The sequence below is a fragment of the Lynx rufus genome, unplaced genomic scaffold (assembly GCF_022079265.1).
Source record: "Lynx rufus isolate CCGP_SWC_20201006 ecotype Redwood Valley unplaced genomic scaffold, mLynRuf1.p SCAF_18, whole genome shotgun sequence".
NCBI classification, from domain to species: domain Eukaryota; kingdom Metazoa; phylum Chordata; class Mammalia; order Carnivora; family Felidae; genus Lynx; species Lynx rufus.
Window position 1 is genome coordinate 26,497,670 of NW_025814832.1, and position 18,945 is coordinate 26,516,614.

Sequence of the window (18,945 nt, forward strand, 5' to 3'; positions counted from 1 at the left end):
GATTTGGTCTGAGATCGGTAATCAGAATGTCTAGTCCTGGGTAGAAATGAAAACCCCCAAATGGGTTAACGGTAAAATTCCTCCCTCACCTCCCCCCTCGGCCTGGGTGGGAAAGGTGAGGGAGTCAGATGCGTGGTTGTGTTGGCTTCTGATTACTCTGGAGCATTCCCCGTCACTCCTCCCCCCTCCGCTGCACAGTGTCTGACCCTTCAAACTCTTTCCAGGCCTGCAAATCCTCCGGACAGGGGACCTTCGGTTCACAGGTTGTCCCCGCTCCTCTCTCTTCTCCCCGCGCTCAGCCTGTGGTTCCCAATAGACCCCTCAGGCTCTGCGGTTTTATCACTCACGGGGACCTGCTTCCCCTTCAGGCCTTCCCTCCTCCCTTGGCTCTGTAATTATTTAAGATTAGGTTCGGCTGTAACAGCACAGCTACTAAACCGTGGCTTAAACAAGAGAAGCTGGTTTCCCTCTCACACAAAAGGAGGAGGGCGATGGGCTGTTCAGGGAGGAGGGGCAGCTCTGTGCCTCAAAGTCCTTGGGGGTGCAGGCTCCTTCCAAACTCCTCCCTGGGTGTGGTCCTCGTCCTCCACCATTCCTCCTCCGCCGCATTCCAGGCAGCAGATGGAGGAAGGGACGAAGGCGGGACAAATTTGTGCAAAAACGGCTCTCTCAGAAAGTCCCGGAAGCTGCCATGTGACCGACTGCTCACTTATCATTGGCCAGGATGACCTTCCGCAAGGAAGGCTGGGAAATGTAGTCTTTTCTCCCCGGTAGGTGGCCTTACATCCAGTAAAGGGGAATTTAACCCTCATTGTCGCAAATCTGCACCACTTAATGGCTTTCTCCGCGGAGGTGGGGATTCAGAGAAACTAGTTCCCCCAGGTCTGCCCCCACCCGCTGAACAGTTCTATTTAGGTTCTCAGCGGATTGGATGGTGCCCATCCGCATTGGTAATGGTGATCTTTACCCAGTCTACTGATTCAAATGCTAATTTGTTCTGGAGACACCCTAAGAGACACACTCAGTAATATTTAAAAAAAATTTTTTTTTCAACATTTATTTATTTTTGGGATAGAGAGAGACAGAGCATGAACGGGGGAGGGGCAGAGAGAGAGGGAGACACAGAATCGGAAACAGGCTCCAGGCTCTGAGCCATCAGCCCAGAGCCCGACGCGGGGCTCGAACTCCCGGACCGCGAGATCGTGACCTGGCTGAAGTCGGACGCTTAACCGACTGTGCCACCCAGGCGCCCCTCACACTCAGTAATATTTTACAGGCTATCTGGGCATCCTTAACCCAGTCAAGTTGACACCTACAATTAACCGCCACACAGTTTTTCAACACAGCTTGCGGACATCTTCCTCAGATTTGCAATGGTGCGGGCGGCCCATCGGTAAGAAACACCTGAGATCGATTCCTGGCGTGGTACAAGTTCAGCATCATTTTAGAACTGGAACCCATTTATTACTTTAAAAACCTGAAAAAAATTATAGTTATTTTCATTTCGAATAAAACCATGTAACACTGACTATTTTTGTAAACTATAGGAAGATGCAAAGAAGAAAATGAGATCACCCAGATCTCATTATCCAAAGAAAAGCAGATGACGGTTTGCTGCAACTTGCAGTTGGCCTTTCAGTGCACATAGCATTTGGTCTCAAACTTCAGTTTGCATCAGAATTAACGGAGCGCTTTTTAAAACAGGCGCTTTTAAATCACCGGGTTCTGGAGTGGGCCTGATAATTTGAATTTCTAGCAAGCTCTCAGGTCATGCTAATCCTGCTGGTCCAGGGAGCACACACACACACGGAGGAGCACTGATATGTACTCTACACCTTTGCTTTTCCAAGTAGGCTCTCCAAACAGCAGCACTGACATCACTTGGGGAAATTACTAGTAACACAACTTCAGACCTCACTCCAGGCCTACTGAATCAGAATCTGCAGTTTAACAAGATCTCTAGTGGATTTGTAAGTGCAAGTTTGAGAAGCTCTGGTTTATATTTGAGCCTCATACTATCTAAAAGATAGCTTTTCCTATTTTGTTTACACGCAGCGAAATGCACCATTTTATAATATAACTTAATGAGTTTGGATGCATTATACAGGATAGTTTTTGTATCTTTTTTCCCCCTCTACCCAACACAATGACTTTCCTGTGCTATTAAATGTTTTGGGAAAATATGACTTTTAATGACTTGGTAATACATGATAAGGGTGTACCAGTTTAACCAATTCTTCCATTGCAGTACACCTATTCTGTTCCATTTTTCACCAGTGTAAATAATGCCACGATGAATGCTTTTGGACACAAACTTTTTGTTTTTCGGACTCCAGAATAATCTTCCAAAAGTGGAATTACTGAGGAAAGAGGTGCTGGATAGGTCAGAACAGATATCCCTCACTCTAGAAGTAAAAAATGCATGCAAAAATTTTGTCTTTGGGTTTTAGGAAAAATGGCTAGGAATCACTTAAAAAATTCCCCTTCAGCAAAACAGTGGGATGCAATGTATTTAAAAAAAACAAAAAGGATAGGGCACCTGGGTGGCTTGGTTGAGTGGGATTTTTCTTTCTGTCTCTAAAAAAATATAATAAAAGAACAAAAAGCCTTAGTAAGCTTATTGTATTATATATCAACTAATGCAAGTTTTGAATCCCTTATTTTCCAAGTATTCTTTTGTAATTCTAATTGATGTAATATGTATTTATTAAGCAATGTTTCCTGTGTAGGAGAAATAATTACATTCTATAAAGGGTTTAAATGTGTACGACCAAGTTTATTAGCACTAGAATTTTTATCTTCTTGAATGTCTAGAATGAATAGTCAAGAGATGTATTTACTGAGTCTTTTAGTTAGCAAGTGCTTTGCTGGGAACAAACTTCCACTTTTAAAAGGTAAAGGTTTCTGACTTTTTCTTTCTAAAGAGGCTTTATATGCTTTCTTTGATTTATTTTATAAACAAATGCATACTTACCAGACAGGGACTTCACCTCTGATTTGTAATCTGCTTGCTTTCTTCACTCAGTAAGGTCTTGGGTGTCTTTTCATGTGAATCAATATTTTTCTTTCCCCCCCAAATATATCATTGTTAGTGAGTACCTGGTATTCCTCATTGTACCATAATTTGTTTAAACCAATTGTTTTATCTGAAGTCTCCTGTTCGTTGGACGTTTAGGTTACTTTTAATTTTATTACATAAACTTTAATAAGCATCTTTTTAAAAAAAATAGAATCTATAGATTCTTTTTTTTTTTTTTAATGTTTATTATTTATTTCTGAAAGAGAGAGACAGAGTGTGAGCAGGGGAGCGGCAAAGAGAGATAGGAGACACAGAATCCGAAGCAACTCCAGGCTCCAAAGCTGTCAGCACAGAGCCTGATGCAGGGCTCAAACTCACGAACGCAAGATAATGACCTGAGCTGAAGTCAGCCGCTTAACCGACTGAGCCACTCAGGTGCCCCAATAAGCATCTTTTTTAAAAAACATCTTTGCATGTGGCTTTTCTTGAGGTAATTGTAGATTTATATGTAGTTTTGAGAAACAGAAATCCCTTGTGTACTTTGCCCCACTCTCCCCTAATGGTAGCATTTGTAACATTATGTAACTAGGATATTGAGATTTCCTGTATTTCTGTGTTTACATGGTTTTGCATGTTTCAATTCTTCTCTTGAACTAACTTTTTTAATGTTTATTTTTGAGAGTGCGCTTGAGCAGAAGGGCAGAGGGAGAGGGAGATGAGAATCCCAAGCAGATTCAATGCTGTCAGTGCAGAGCCTGATGTGGGGATTGAACCCACAACCGTGAGATCACAACCTGAGCTGAATTCAAGAGTTGGACACTTAACCAACTGAACCACCAGGTGCCCTTTGAACTAAATTTCTTAAAGTGAGAGTTTTTGAGACAGAGTTTGGCCTCTTTGCCCAGATTCTGATGAAAGGGATCATTTTTCCAGATCTTTGTCAACACTACCCTTGGAGATATGTTTTGGATATCCCTCTGTAACTCAAGATTACTTTTCTTCTGGTACATTTCTAAATGGTTTTGCTTTTGACATTTAAATAAATATTGTCTGTTTGAACTTAACTTTGGTATAAGATGTGAGGAAGGAATTGGATTTATCTAACATTTCTCTTTTTTCTAAATGGTTAGCCAGTTGCCCTTATTGAGATCATCAAATAGTTGTCCCGATTATCAAAATAGTTGTAAAGGAATTAAAAAAAAGACATGCATATTTGAAACTACTTACTGATGTAGGGCCAAGGCCTTCTGAGTATGAAGGAGATGGAAGAACTTTGTACCCATGTATAAAATCCCAGGAAAAAACCTGATTGGCTTTGGTTAGGTCATGATGCCTATCTCTTAGACCTGTTACCACACGGCCAGGGGCTGTTAGGTCGGTACATCAGCACATGATCAGAATAGTTCTCAAAAGGAAGTGAAGAGGGATATATTTTAGAGTAAAGTAAAGGGTATATTGCAAGGCCCCCCCCACCAAAAGGGGCAATGAATCAACGGGTTGCAATGTTTAGAACATTTTATTAAAGTACAAAATTGTTGAAATTAAGTGAAATAGAAAAACATAGTAAATATTTACAAAAACATTGATAACACCACTCAAGTCACACAACATGTAAAAATGCAGAAAGGCCTTAAAAAGTTTGTAAGTTGAAAATTATAGAGATTTCCCAAAGTGGATATAACTGCTCCTGAGTATGGCACTCATAGAAGATCTTTGAATGCTGTCCTCCACTTTTCTGCAATCCAGTGCTCCCTAGATATTTGTTCTTTGGGAGATTTGGACTTGGAGACAGCCCAAGGGGACAAGTCAAGAGCTGAGATAGTCACATAACTTATGGTCTAATTTTCTTCATCCTATTGACTGTGTTGAGGTTATACAGACACAGCCAAGGTGTTTTCTTCAGTCTCTGCTAATATTCAAAAGGATATAAAGAATATGAGTAATTTTCTTATTGCTTGAGCAGAAATTCAGCACATAAAAGGCTGAGTGGGGAGTATTTGTATTAGAACTATAAAGGTCTATCTGATGGAAAATTACCTAAATTTTAAGGTAAAACAGAATTAATCATGCTCTATCTCATATTTATGGAAAGTAGGAAATTGAAAGGAGGCAGAATAGACACTTTTATAACAATTTTAGCTTAATGAATGGTCAGTAAACTGTATTATGCTGAAGTGACCACACAACTATCTCTAGAGTCCAGAAGAATTTAAAATCAGATTCTAAAGACAAAAGAAAAGACAGTCAAAACATAGACAAAGCAGAGAAGAAAACAATGCCCATGAGGTGGTCACTATTTAGACAGTATTATAAAAAGGGAAGGGATACTTGGGCTTTACACACTTCACTTTGATGATTCGGCATTAAAACTACCTTCCCCAAATGAAATTCAGAAGAGAGGAAATTAAGGGATTCAGGTAACTCTAAAATCAGTCTTGGGCTCAATAAGACCATTTAAAATAATCACATTTTAGAACAGATCATCTTCATCTGATTCTTCGAGGTACTTTATAGGTTTCTTTGCCCGTCCAGATTTGGCCCGAGGAGCCACAGCTGAGTCTAAGTCCAGATGGAAATCCTCACTCTCCCCCTTGGATTTCTACAAGAGGAAGTCCATGTAATTTGCACAATGTTAGTCTGACAGCAACATTTCACTGGAAAAACTATCAACAGACTATAATTCAAGAAGTTTCCCACCTTCTAATAAGTAGTAAGAAATAGATCTAAGGCTAGTCTCTCATTGACTAAGTGGCATATTTTTAAATGTAGCTGTGATACAGTAAGTAAAAGCTAAATGGATTAGGAGATTTCAATTTATTTTCTTAAAAATGTGTCAGATTAAGAGCAAATCTTAATTATGCATTTTAAAACAGCTATAGCAAACAGACGAACTAGGATAAATACTCACCTTGCTTGTGACTGTCTTAGAAATCATTTTCTCAAAATTAGAGTCAGAATCATCAGAAGTGGATGGCTTCCTTTTGCGGCGATTTTTGGTTTTGGGAGGATCAGGCTTTTGAGAGACATCAGAATTCAAGCCTGGCTCCTTTTTGGTTCCTTTTGGTGCAGCCCTTTTTTTGGCACCTGCAGTGGAGGTGGAAGACTGACCTGCAAGTCAACACAGGCATTCATCATGTCCACGCTAGATGGATTATTCTACTGTGGACTTTCTTTAGCAAGCTGTTGAATGCTTACATTTAACATAGGAAAAAATCTAATGGAGCTGAAAATACATTAGAGAATCAAAACTATTCTTAAGTATTTTTAAGTAGGCTCCTATTTTACTAGGCAGGGCTTGAACTCATGACCCTGAGATCAAGACCTGAGCTGAGATCAAGAGTGGAACACTTAACCAACTGAGCCATCTAGGAGCCTCAGCATCTAATTTTTTTATAGGTGTATGTTTTACATTAAACCTTTGCAACTGTTTATAAACCTTATCCCTGTCATAGATAATGAGATAGATAACACCTGGCATTTTGAGATATATGCTGATTTTAGACCTTCTGACCACCAGTTTTGATCACAAAGATCTAAATATTTGCTTTCACTTGGGAAAGGTTTAATTTCAATATTAATAGTAATTTTTGGGAATAAAAAATTGAATTCATTTGTGGTAGCCAGCTTCTTAATCCTAACATTAACCCTTTTGAAAGACTGAGGCTCACTTTTTGCTGCTGTCTTCTTCACCGCTACCTTCTTTTTAGAAACAGGGTTTATGATTTCAGTTTCAGCTGAGAAATCAGCGGCCGGAGAATCTAGAGAAGGTGGTACACTGTCCTTGGCACCACCAGCATCAAGGTCCGTTACTTCAAATGGAAAGGAAAATAGCACATATAAGCAACACACAAAAATCCATTTCCTTCTCTGAGTTCCCATTTAAATACCAAGTCTGTGACTTTTCTAGAATATTTAAAACATACTCTTATAACTTTGTTCTAATTTCTGGATTCTTCAACAGCAGATATTTTTTGTACCTCTAGCACCCAGCAAGCATGTGATGACTTTCAGTATATTAAGTATAGAACCTGTTTCCGTGCAAAACTAACCCTAATGAACAACATCAACACAATGCTAACAAGAACCCACATTTATCTTCCAAGGCAGGACTCGGATAACATAGTCCAGATTAGAACCCACTAGACCCAAGTGCCCCAGTGAAGCAGACATCTCACTATTTTTAATTAAATACATACCTGATGTGGCACTCTTCTGTGGCTTCAGTTCTTTGTTAGTAGGTCTAGAATAAAGAAGAAACCATCAACATCCTGACAACCAATTCTACATGTGTCAAAGAATGTGTCATTGACTATTGACAACAATCAAGATGATAAGACTCATGTTAGAGAAGATACTTACACTGGTGGGGAAGTTTTGGTCTTAACTGGGCTAACATCTGATGGGACAAAATCCTCATCTTGAGTTTTTTCATCAAAATCTGAGAAATCATCATCTGAATCCAAATCCACTGTAAATTTGGTTTTTGCTATAAAAAACATACATCAAAGAATAAAAGAGGGGAACAGAAATATGTAATTCACAGATTGCTATAACAATTCACGAAGATTTAAGCTTTAGTTTAATATCCTAAAAGATGCTGTAGTTTTTTAAAAACTTAGTAATTACCGCTCTAGTATATAATAATTTCTGGGATTTGTGTCCTGAAATACACTGGCCCAGATCTTGCAACATATCTAGCATGTTGTTCGCTTGTGCTTACTTGCTGCTCTCCGTGGCTCCATCTCTCGTGGGGGAACATCAAAGTCACTTTCATTACTGCTCATATCTGATTCTGAATCAGACCAGGGGTTTCTCTTCTTTCCTTTTTTGACTGGTTTAAATGGCAACGTAGTTTGCTTCTTTGTCTTGGTACCTAGAAGGGAGATAGGAATTAACCACTTTCATATATTCTTAGCCACACTTTTCTCCATCTACCATCCATCCATCTTTCAAGTATTTATTGAGCTCTGTGCTAGTATTGAGAATACAACGGTGAATGGAAACGGATACAGTCCCTCTTCCTATCGAGCTTATATAGCTTGGTCATCTAATCCCATAAATAAATATAATGTGTCTATGTAGGGTATGAGGCATGTGTGTATGTATTTAAATAAGAAGACTGTTCCAAGAAATGCTTGAGCTGAGACCTCAAGTTTAGAATGAACTAGCTGAAGGCAAGTAGGTAATGAAATATTACAGCGCAGAAAATACCATGTACAACGGACCTGTGGGGAAAACAGTACATTTAGGAAAATGAAAGAAATCCATTATGGCTAGAAAACAGAAGTTGCAGGGAGAGAGGCTGGTCTTAAGCCTTTAAATTTTTAAATTTTTATTTATTACTTATTTAAGTAAGCTGTACATCCAATGTGGGGCTTGAACCCATGACCTCAAGATCAAGAGCTGCATGCTCTACGGATTAAGCCATTCAGGAACCCCAAGGATTTTGTTTTAAACAGGGAACCAATATAACCAGATTTGAATTTTAAAAAGTTCTCTCAGGTTGCAGGATAGTGATTGGAAAGGGGCAAGAATAGATGCAAGATCAACAGAAGGTTATTGTTGAAGTCAAGGCAAGGGAGACAATTCAAACAGAAAAGAATGGCTAGGATGAAACCTTGAGGGTGTTTAATGGCCAAGTAAGGAGGTTTAAAGTCACTAGTCCTGGCCCAAAGAGGAGAAGGGCAGCACCCTCACTGATCTTATACCATCCTTCATATTCTTGTCAGTATACCTATCTACGTCAGATTTCCTAGTTGAATCTAATCTTATCCAGCATCCTCCAACAACCTGGTTTTCTATCTCTCTGTCATCTAGTTTAAGTTTTTTTGTTCTGTTTTTTTTTTAAATTTTTTTTTTTTCAACGTTTATTTATTTTTGGGACAGAGAGAGACAGAGCATGAACGGGGGAGGGGCAGAGAGAGAGGGAGACACAGCATCGGAAACAGGCTCCAGGCTCTGAGCCATCAGCCCAGAGCCTGACGCGGGGCTCGAACTCACAGACCGCGAGATCGTGACCTGGCTGAAGTCGGACGCTTAACCGACTGCGCCACCCAGGTGCCCCTGTTCTGTTTTTTTTTACTATTTCCCAATATAAGTGTGCCCCTCGGCCCCCGTTGAGGAGGTCTTCTCATTGTCCCATGCATATTACATGCCCATTTTTCTTTTCCTAATCTAGAATACCTAAATCTTATCCACGCTTCAGGACTGTAACCCAAGTTTTACCTCTCTCACAAAGCCTCTACAATGTACATGCACCCACACTGATCTCGCCTTTCTCTCAGTTCCTACAATGGCTAGTATATATTGCTTTAACTTTCTTGATAAACCTCTTGAAGGTAAACACCATGCTCTCCCACTTCTTGTGCCCTCACATTATTTGAGAGTAATGGGAACATGAATGCTCAAAACATTCAACTGATTCATTGGTTTTATATGCTGACTGCTAGCTAGGTTTAAAGTTAATATAATTTTGCACAATTTGGCATGCTTTTATTACTTCTTTAGTTTAATACTAAGATGTTTTCATCTGTTTTATTCATCTTTTCATTCCCCACAGAACTGAGCACACATTATCTATTAAAAGTAGATATTTGGGGCGCCTGGGTGGCTTAGTTGGTTGAGCATCTGAATCATTTTGGCTCAGGTCATGCTCAGGTTGTGGGATTGAGCCCCATATCGGGCTCCACACTGAGCATGGAGCCTGCTTGAGATTCTCTCTCTCCCTCTGCCTCTCTCCCCCTCTCGCACATGCTATCTCAAAGTAAAAAAAAGTAGATAGTCAAGGTTAGATTTACAGATCAATCAATGGAATTGAGTTGAGAATCCATAAATAAACCTTAATATTTATGACTAACTGATTTTTGACAAGGGTGAAGACAATTTAATAGGGAAAACAGGTTTTTCAATATGGTGCTGGGACAACTGGATATCCACATGCAAAAGAATGAAGTTGGACTCCTTCCTAATGCCACATACAAAAATTAATTCACAATTCATGAGAGACCTAAATGTAAGAGCTAAAACTAAAACTCTTAGAAGAAAACATAGGGGTGAATCTTCATGACCCTGGACTTGGCAAAAGATTAGATATGATACCAAAAACACAAGCAAAACAAAAGGAAAAAAAGAAGAGAACTTAGATTTCATCACAATTAAAAACTTGTGTTTCCTATCAGCAATAGGCAAAGTATGGAAAGAGCCCAAATGTCCATCGCTGGATGAATGGATAAAGAAGATGTGGTGTGTGTGTGTGTGTGTGTGTGCGCGCGCACACACACACACACACACACACACACACACCGAGTCTTACTTGGCAATCAAAAAGAATGAAATCTTGCCATTTGCAACTATGAGGATGGAATGAGAAGGTATTATGCTAAGTGAAATTAGTTGGAAAAAGACAAATATCATATGAGGACTTTAAGATACAAAACAGATGAACTTAAGGGAAGGGAAGCAAAACTAATATAAAAACAGGGAGGGGGACAAAACATAAGAGACTCTTAAATATGGAGAACAAACAGAGGGTTACTGGAGGGGTTGTGGGAGGGGGGATGGGCTAAATGGGTAAGAGGCATTAAGGAATCTACTCCTGAAATCATTGTTGCACTCTACGCCAACTAACTTGTATGTAAATTAAAAAAATTAATTAAATTAAAAAAACTAGAATAAACTGTTCTTAGAGGTTGAAAAGTTAAAAAAAAAGCAAAACTTGTGCTTCAAAGGACATCATCAAGAAAATAAAAAAAATAATCTATAGGAGAAAATATTTGAGAATTATGTATCTGATAAAGGACTGGCATCTAGAATACATAAAGAAATCTTACAATAAACTCAACGACAACAAAAGACAACTCAATTAAAAAAATGGGCGGGCTGCCTGGGTGGCTCAGTCAGTTAAGTGTTGAACTTTAGCTCAGGTCACGATATGTCAGTTCGTGAGTTTGAGCCCCACATTGGGCTCTGTGCTGACAGCACAGAGCCTTGAGCCTGCTTCAGATTCTGTGTCTCTCTCTCACTCTGCCCCCCACCCCACCCCCACACTCTGTCGCACTCTCTCTCTCTCAAAAATAAATAAACATTAAAAAAAATTTTGGGGGGGGTGGGTGCCTGGGTGGTTCAGTCAGTTAAGCAACTGACTTCGGGCTCAGGTCATGTTCTTGCAGTTCGTGAGTTCGAGCCCCGCGTTGGACTCTGTGCTGACAGCTCAAAGCCTGGAGCCTGCTTCAGATTCTGTGTCTCCCTTTCTCTCTCTGCCCCTCCCCTGCTCGTGCTCTGTCTCTCTCAAAAATAAACAAACATTAAAAAAATTTTTTTTTTAAATAAAAATAAAGGGGCACTTAGGTGGTTCAGTCGGTTGGGTATCCGACTTCGGCTCAGGTCATGATCTTGCGGGGAGTTTGAGCCCCTAGGTGGGCTCTGTGCTGACAGCTCAGAGCCTGGAGCCTATTTCAGATTCTGGGTCTCCCTTCCCTCTCTCTCTGCCCCTTCCCCGCTCATATTCTCTCTCTCTCTCTCAATAAACATTAAGAAAAAAGATTTTTAAAAAATGGGCCAAGGGTCTGAATAGGTATTTTTCCAAAGAAATATAAAAGGCCAACAAGCAACATGAAAAGATACTCAACTCAATCATTAGCTAATAAGGAAATGCAAACCAAAACCACAGTGAGATAACCACTTCATATCCACTAGCATGGCTAGAATGAAAAAGAGTGACAATGAATTAACAGTGTTGGTGAAGATGTGGAGAAACTGGAACCCTTCTACATTGCTGGAAGGAATGTAAAATGGTGCAGCTGCTCTGAAAAACAGTGCAGAGGGTTCTTTAAAATGTTAAACATAAAAAATCCTATCACCCCACACGATTCCACTCCTACGTATCTATCCAAAAGAAATCAAAACATTAAGTCCACGGGGGCACCTGGGTGGCTCAGTCAGTTAAGCACCTGACTCCTGACCTCAGCTCAGTTCTTGATGTCAGAGTCGCGAGTACAAACCCCTGGGTTGGGCTCCACACCCAGCGTGGAGCCTACTTAAAAACAAACAAACCCATGAAGTCCACATAAATACTTATATATGAATGTTCATAGCAGTGTTCACAATACCCAAAAAGTGGAAACAAGCCAGATACCTATCAACCAATGAACAAATAAAATGTATATCCATACTATGAAATACTATTTGACAATAAAAAAGAATGAAGTATTGATACATGTTACTACATGGACCACCCTTGAAAGTATGCTAAGTGAAAAAAGCCAGGCACAATAGACCACATATTATATGATTCCATTCATATGAAATGTCCAGAGTAAGTAAATCTAGAGACAGAAAGTAGATTAATGATTGTATAGGGGGAGGGGAAATTGGGAGGAAACAGAGAGTGACCATTAATGGGTAAAGTGTTTCTTTTTGGGACAAAAAAGTGTTTTAAAACTGTTGAGTATACTGAAATGATTGAAGGTATACTTTAAATGGATGAATTTGATATATGAATTTTTTTTTCTTAATTTTTTTTTAATCTTTATTTTTGAGAGAGAGAGAGAGTGTGAGCGGGGGAGGAACAGAGAGAGAGGGAGACACAGAATCCGAAGCAGGCTCCAGGCTCCAAGCTGTCAGCACAGAGCCTGACGCGGGGCTCGAACCCACAAACTGTGAGGTCATGACCTGAGCTGAAGTCGGTCACTTAACTGATTGAGCCACCAGGCGCCCCTGATATGTGAATATCTTAATGAAAAAGTAGATACTCAGTGAGGGCATAATCAAATGGCTAGTAAAATTCTTTTTTAAAAAATATTTATTTTTGAGAGAGAGAGAGAGAGAGAGAGTGAGCGCACAAGCTGGGAAGGGGCAGAGAGAGGGGTGGGGGGCGGGTGGAAGACACAGGGTCTGCACTGTCAGCACAGGGCCCAATGCGGGGCTTGAACCCACAAACTGTGACATGACCTGAGCCTAAGCTGGACGCTTAACCAACTGAGCCACCCAGGCGTCCCTGTGTAGTAAAATTCTTAAATTTAATTTACTGGGTGCTACTTATAACCCAGACGTGGTTATATGGTATTCAACTATAGGAGTAATAAAAACATGACTAAGATATGCTCACTGTTCTCAAGAACCTTTATATAATATATATCAGGGCCTTTTAACTGGCTAGAAAGTGAAATCTAATAAACTGAGTGTGTTTTCTTTAGATTCCCAACTAAGGAATTCAAGTTGCCAAATTAACGAATTATTTCAAAATGATCTCTTCTAAAATAAATCAAATCCAAGGACAGTGTTAGGGAGGTTCAAGTAAACTTCAGACATAGTCCTCCATCATGTTAGTACTGAACATGTATGCGGAATATACTAGGTAACAGACAAAATTTAATCTCAACTCTATACATTTTACTTAAAATGTTTTAATACCTGGTTCTCTTTTCTGTTTCTTCTCCAACCTTTGTTTCAGACCTTCTAGTTCCATACCATTCTCTTGAGGGCTCCCTTCAGTGTTTTCACTCTAATAAAAGAGAGCAAGACAAAGATGGTCAAGTTCTGTCAACTTATTATTTGGAATAATGTAAGGTCAAATATACAAATATATATCTAGTCAAAGAGTGATTTTTTTTCTTTAAGTTTTGGTTAAGAGCTATAAATAAAGGTATGGGCATGACTTTTTCAAGATACTTAAACACCAAAAAAAAAAAAAAATTCGGTTCACAGGAAAGACAAGTTTTGATTAAATATAGGATAACTTACAAACTATGGGCTTAGAAATTTTATAATATCATTTATTCAATTTTAAGTTGAAATATGTTTCAAGTATTTTAGTGTATAACTTTTCAAGAGTATTACCTTAATTTTCTTTTTAATTTTCTTTTCTGCCTCTGCTTTCATCTCTATGGTCACTCGGGGGATGACTCTTTTCCCACATGGAGAAGGCAAAACTTCAGCCATCTGTATTTTTTTCCCCTTTGCTTTCCCCCCTTTCCCAGGGAGTCCTATTTGTTCTTCTTGTTTTTCCTTTGTTTCAACAGCCTACAAAGGGGTAAAAGAAAGCAAGTTTATAAGCCAACAAAGACAATACAAAATCTAGGCTAGTTATAGGAATAGAATAAAAGGCAACAGTCAAACTGATTTCAATCTGTACATCTTAATATAAAAATTTTTAAAAAAATTTATGTATGTATGCAATCTCTAAATCCAGTGTGGGGCTTGAACTCAGGACCTCAAGATCAAGAGTCACATGTTCTTCTGACTGAGCCAGCCAGGCACCCCACATCTTAAGGTAAATTTGTGGTAAACTGTACAACTAAGTATATCACCAATAATAGTGAATATATAACTAAGGCCCACTTTGACAAGTGTGGAGACAGAAGATTGGGTTCTACTCTTGATTCCACCATTTAAACTGCTGAAGATAAAAAGGGGAAAATGGGTTAGGGATAAAATACATAGGTACATATATACATATTTATAAACTTAAATAAGAAGTGAGAAAGGGTGGAACTCTACTTGTACATCCATACCTAAGTGTAATAATATAAAACTGCACGGTAAGCATTATAACTTAGTTTATGAAATGCTTTTCTTATCTTAAAATAATATTGGAAAACAAAGCAAATTAGTGAGATTTAGGTAACAAAGTATCTTCTGAAACTAATTAGCTAGTCCTGAAGGTAAACATCTTTGTCCTTTTAGGTTGACTTGGGGGGCTGGGTTGGTCTTCTTACACATTTAAATTCTTTATCTTCTCAGTCTCAATAAGTCAGAAATCAGCTCTTGCCCTTTGCTCTCTTTGTCCAAAACCTTCTAGGTAGTATGCTTCCCAGTATCATTTACTTTATCCTAACAATCCGTTCTTTTATGTGTTATCTTGGAATGTTTCCTTTTGCCTCTTATATCCTTTCTATTTGCCAATTATGCAATTTCTTGACAAAGAGGTATACTGCTGGAATGTACTATTTCATTAATAATAACTCTTGGGGCACCTGGGTGGCTCAATCTGTTAAGCGTCTGACTCTTGATTCGGCTCAGGTCAAGATCTCGCAGTTTGTGAGTTTGAGCCCCACATCGGGCTCTGTGCTGACAGTGCAAAGCCTGTTTGGGATTCTCTCTCTCCCCGCCTCTCTCTGCCCCTCTCCCATGCTCGCTCTCGCTCTCTCAAAAATAAATAAATAACCTTAAAAATAATTAAAAAAAATAAAATAAAAACTCTAATACAGACATTATAAATGACACACCTCCAGCTCTTCAATAAAAGCAGCGAGGTCTTCTTTCCACAAATCTGATGGACTCTTTCTCTTTAATGTTTCTAGCTCTTGTTCCTTCATAAGATAGTCAGAAAATTAAGAGTTAATTTATGGGCATAAATAAATAGCACATAATTTTCATGAAGCAGTTTTTACTTTCACTACTAAAACAACTAAGTGGCATGTTCCCTCTACCAATAACTCACTTTTTCATTTCTCAGCTTGCACAGTTCATCCTTCTTTTCCTTGGTGAGATACCAAAGAGGCATATCAAGAAGGTAGTTGAAGGTTGGTCCAGAATCTTTTACAGAGTCACCCTTTTCAGCTTCATTTTCATTGTCACTCTCTTCATTTTCTTCTTCATCTGGTACCTAAAGGAGGAATTAAAATGTAGCTTTAACAGGACATGTGAAACAGAGACAGATTATACACAGTCTTTAATAATATAGAAAAATGCTAACCAAGAGATTACCTTTTGCTGGGCTTCTTTCCAAGCCTTCACAGGATCAGAATCATAACCCCTCTGAATCAGAACTTTAATTAATTCCTTCTTTGGCTTATTTTCTATTAAAATAAAAGTAAACATAGATAATGGGTTTGAGCATGAGTTGTACCATATTAATTCAAAAGATTAAAACTAAAACTTAAATGGTCTTTGTCTTACATAAATTTGTATATCCTGGTATAGAGAGAAGTCTTCTCCCCAAACCACTGTGGATGTAAATTACCACAAGGCAGGCAGTCAAATCATGTATGAGACTGCTGACCTAATCATAACTCTTAAAAGAATAGAAGACAATCATACCTTTATTTCTGATAAGTCTCTACCTCAATTATACTCCCTTATTAACGTTTCAACATTTCATTGGGCAAGTTTTTAGTGCCACCAACCCAACCATTGGTTTCTCCATGCTGCATCCATTTCCTTTTTCTCTTCCAAGGACTACTGCAGCCAATTTATTACACTTTGAGGGATATTGAATTACTAGCTACTGATATTTCAGAATGAATTTCTGAGTGCCATCTTTTATTAATTAATTTGATACAGATTACATGTTTAGGCCCTCCACATTTTTATACTCAAGAAGACTGGATAGTCACATTATTTCATCTAAATACAACCTTTACTTTTAGTTTTCTTTGAGTCATGTCCAATGTTACTCATTTTAGCCTCGCCTTAAGCAACAGTCTTATGAAATCAGGGACCTGACAGTTAGTGTTATTAGTTTTAAAAATATTCATGAAATTGAACATTTAACTATGAAGTTAAACATTTTTGTGTACCACCATTAAATTATTCTGTGATCACAAGGAACTCATGTTGCCATGTTTTGGGACTTGCTCCTATAACCCATAAGTTAGTTACCTAGCTTTCCTACTTAGCCCTGGACAGGGTTGAGCTATTTCTTTTAATCTTCCTTATACTCCAGGTTTTATCAAAACTATTTACTTCCTGGTTACTTAAACCCCGACTTAGGTGCTTCTAGAAGGTCTTTTAAAAAAAAAAATTTCTGGGGCGCCTGGGTGGCGCAGTCGGTTAAGCGTCCGACTTCAGCCAGGTCACGATCTCGCGGTCCGTGAGTTCGAGCCCCGCGTCAGGCTCTGGGCTGATGGCTCGGAGCCAGGAGCCTGTTTCCGATTCTGTGTCTCCCTCTCTCTCTGCCCCTCCCCCCGTTCATGCTCTGTCTCTCTCTGTCCCAAAAATAAATAAACGTTAAAAAAAAAAATTTCTGAGACATAACTCAGTCTTCAGTACACAATTTACTTGTAATATAAGCCATTTATAATCTTCCTTCCAGTCTCTTTTTTTCCCTATCAGACCTAACTTCTCTTTACACAGGTACTTTTTCTAGCTCTCTGTTCTGTCTAAATGTCAACTAAATATTGATTTCTCAAGATAGTCTAAGAAAGCTATCTTTTTCAAACTATAAATGCCTAGGTATTTAAAATAAATGCTTGTATAAGTAACCAGCTGAACTAAATGGATTTTGCCCTCCCTCCCCACTATTATTCTCTCTAAAAATGTTTAAAGTTTGGCATAATTGTATAGACAGTTATTATTCCAAAAACATACCAATGATTATTTTGCCATCTATTTTCTCTAAGATAAAGCGAGCCTGATTGTTCAGTTTAGCAGATTCAGCACCAAGCATTCCTAGTAGCCATTCTTTTCTTAATCCATAATATTTAAGCCTGAGTTCAAAGAAGTCTCTTAGAATATCCAACACTGTGTCATATTTCTTTAAACATCCTACATGGTCAAAAAGCACCTAGAAAAGAAAAACAAGATTAGAGACAAGAACAGATAAATTGGCTAAACTTTAATGGTTTTAGAGAAATGAATTTATTCTTTGGAAATATAAAAGTATTCTAGGATATCCTTTTAAAACTGGTGGATCTTTAATACAAATTGAAACATATGGATCTCTCATAAAATAAGACATACCATAGAGTTGCATGTGAGACTAGTTTGGAGTTTGAAGACTTTGTGTAGTCCCACTCTCTCTGCCTCTGCCAATTTCTCTTCAGTCATCTTCACAACAAACTTCACAGTGGTGTCTGTATGGTATTCCCTATAATCGGTTATGAGAGGTGGTGTCTTCTCAGTGCCATTCAACATGGGTTCTAGAACCTGTTCTTTATATGTCTAAAGAAAGAATAATCTTTTTGTTAAGTGTCTAAAACACAGGCTTATGAGTATTTAACAAGCTGTAGTACAAAGTGTTTCCTTGATCATAAAAATCAAAGAAAAAAAACCCACAGTTACGTACCTGGGTCCATGTTCTGATGGGAAGTTCTGAGATTTCAATGGTTGTGGAATTAAGAATAGCCACTTCACCACTAATCACATATTGATTTGGAGCCAGCTCTTCAATCGTACCCCTGAAGTTCTTGTAACTCGGAAGCTAAATTGGTATTTTAAAGAAGAAGTTTTCTAAATGTGACACTAAAAACAGAAATCCCCACAGCATTAAACAATAAATCTAATGAATATTAAAGTATGAAATAAATTTGATGTGTCCTCTTTAACCATATAGCCTGATGAATTGAAACCAGATGAAAACGAAGGATCCTGATACACACAGAATAGTTACCATTGGCAAAGGTTCTTCTCCATCCATCAGACGCCTGATATTATTTACAACTTCACGAATATCAAAGTTCGGGATTTTGCAGGACCACCCAGTACCGATTCCTTCAGCACCATTTATCAGCACCATGGGTATAATAGGAATGTACCATTCAGGTTCAACACGTTGATTGTCATCATATAAAAACTTTAATGTATGATCATCTTTTGGTGGAAATAACAACCGAGCCAAAGGGCTAAAGAAAACAATCAAAGAATGTTATTTTATAAAAATACTGGCTTTGATACTTAACTTGTGAAGGACAAGTATTGTCTCATATCTATGCATAAAACCTTCCATATTACCTTGGCTTTAATTGCTGACTAGTAATTGTTTAACAGTATTTATTGAGCACTTTGTATGTGCTAGGCACTGCAGACATAAAGTCTCTAAGGAGCTCACAGTCTACTACAGGGAGATAGACAATGCACATACATTTTGTCAGGTGGTGGGGTAAATGCTAAGAACAAAGAAAAAGTAGGTAAAAGTGATTGAGTGTGCTAAGGAATGGTCACACGTTCTGAAAGGATAATATTAGAGCAGAGAAGAAATTGAGAGAATG

General features: G+C 38.5%; 1 protein-coding gene across 1 annotated transcript in view; it reads right to left on the minus strand.

Annotated features, from left to right (window-relative positions):
- Positions 1-4,575: 4,575 nt before the first annotated feature.
- The window catches only part of TOP2A (DNA topoisomerase II alpha), a 28,902-nt gene continuing 14,532 nt past the window's right edge, over positions 4,576-18,945 (minus strand). The window contains exons 21-35 of the mRNA XM_047081261.1: positions 18,348-18,579; positions 18,024-18,158; positions 17,699-17,899; positions 17,327-17,522; positions 15,725-15,816; positions 15,459-15,623; positions 15,244-15,327; positions 13,856-14,038; positions 13,430-13,520; positions 7,740-7,892; positions 7,379-7,505; positions 7,216-7,259; positions 6,688-6,828; positions 5,928-6,127; positions 4,576-5,618 (exon numbers count right to left, since the gene is read on the minus strand). Coding sequence (XP_046937217.1) covers positions 5,490-5,618; positions 5,928-6,127; positions 6,688-6,828; positions 7,216-7,259; positions 7,379-7,505; positions 7,740-7,892; positions 13,430-13,520; positions 13,856-14,038; positions 15,244-15,327; positions 15,459-15,623; positions 15,725-15,816; positions 17,327-17,522; positions 17,699-17,899; positions 18,024-18,158; positions 18,348-18,579 — 2,173 coding nt within the window. The 3' untranslated portion in view covers positions 4,576-5,489. The remainder of the gene's footprint in view (positions 5,619-5,927; positions 6,128-6,687; positions 6,829-7,215; positions 7,260-7,378; positions 7,506-7,739; positions 7,893-13,429; positions 13,521-13,855; positions 14,039-15,243; positions 15,328-15,458; positions 15,624-15,724; positions 15,817-17,326; positions 17,523-17,698; positions 17,900-18,023; positions 18,159-18,347; positions 18,580-18,945) is intronic.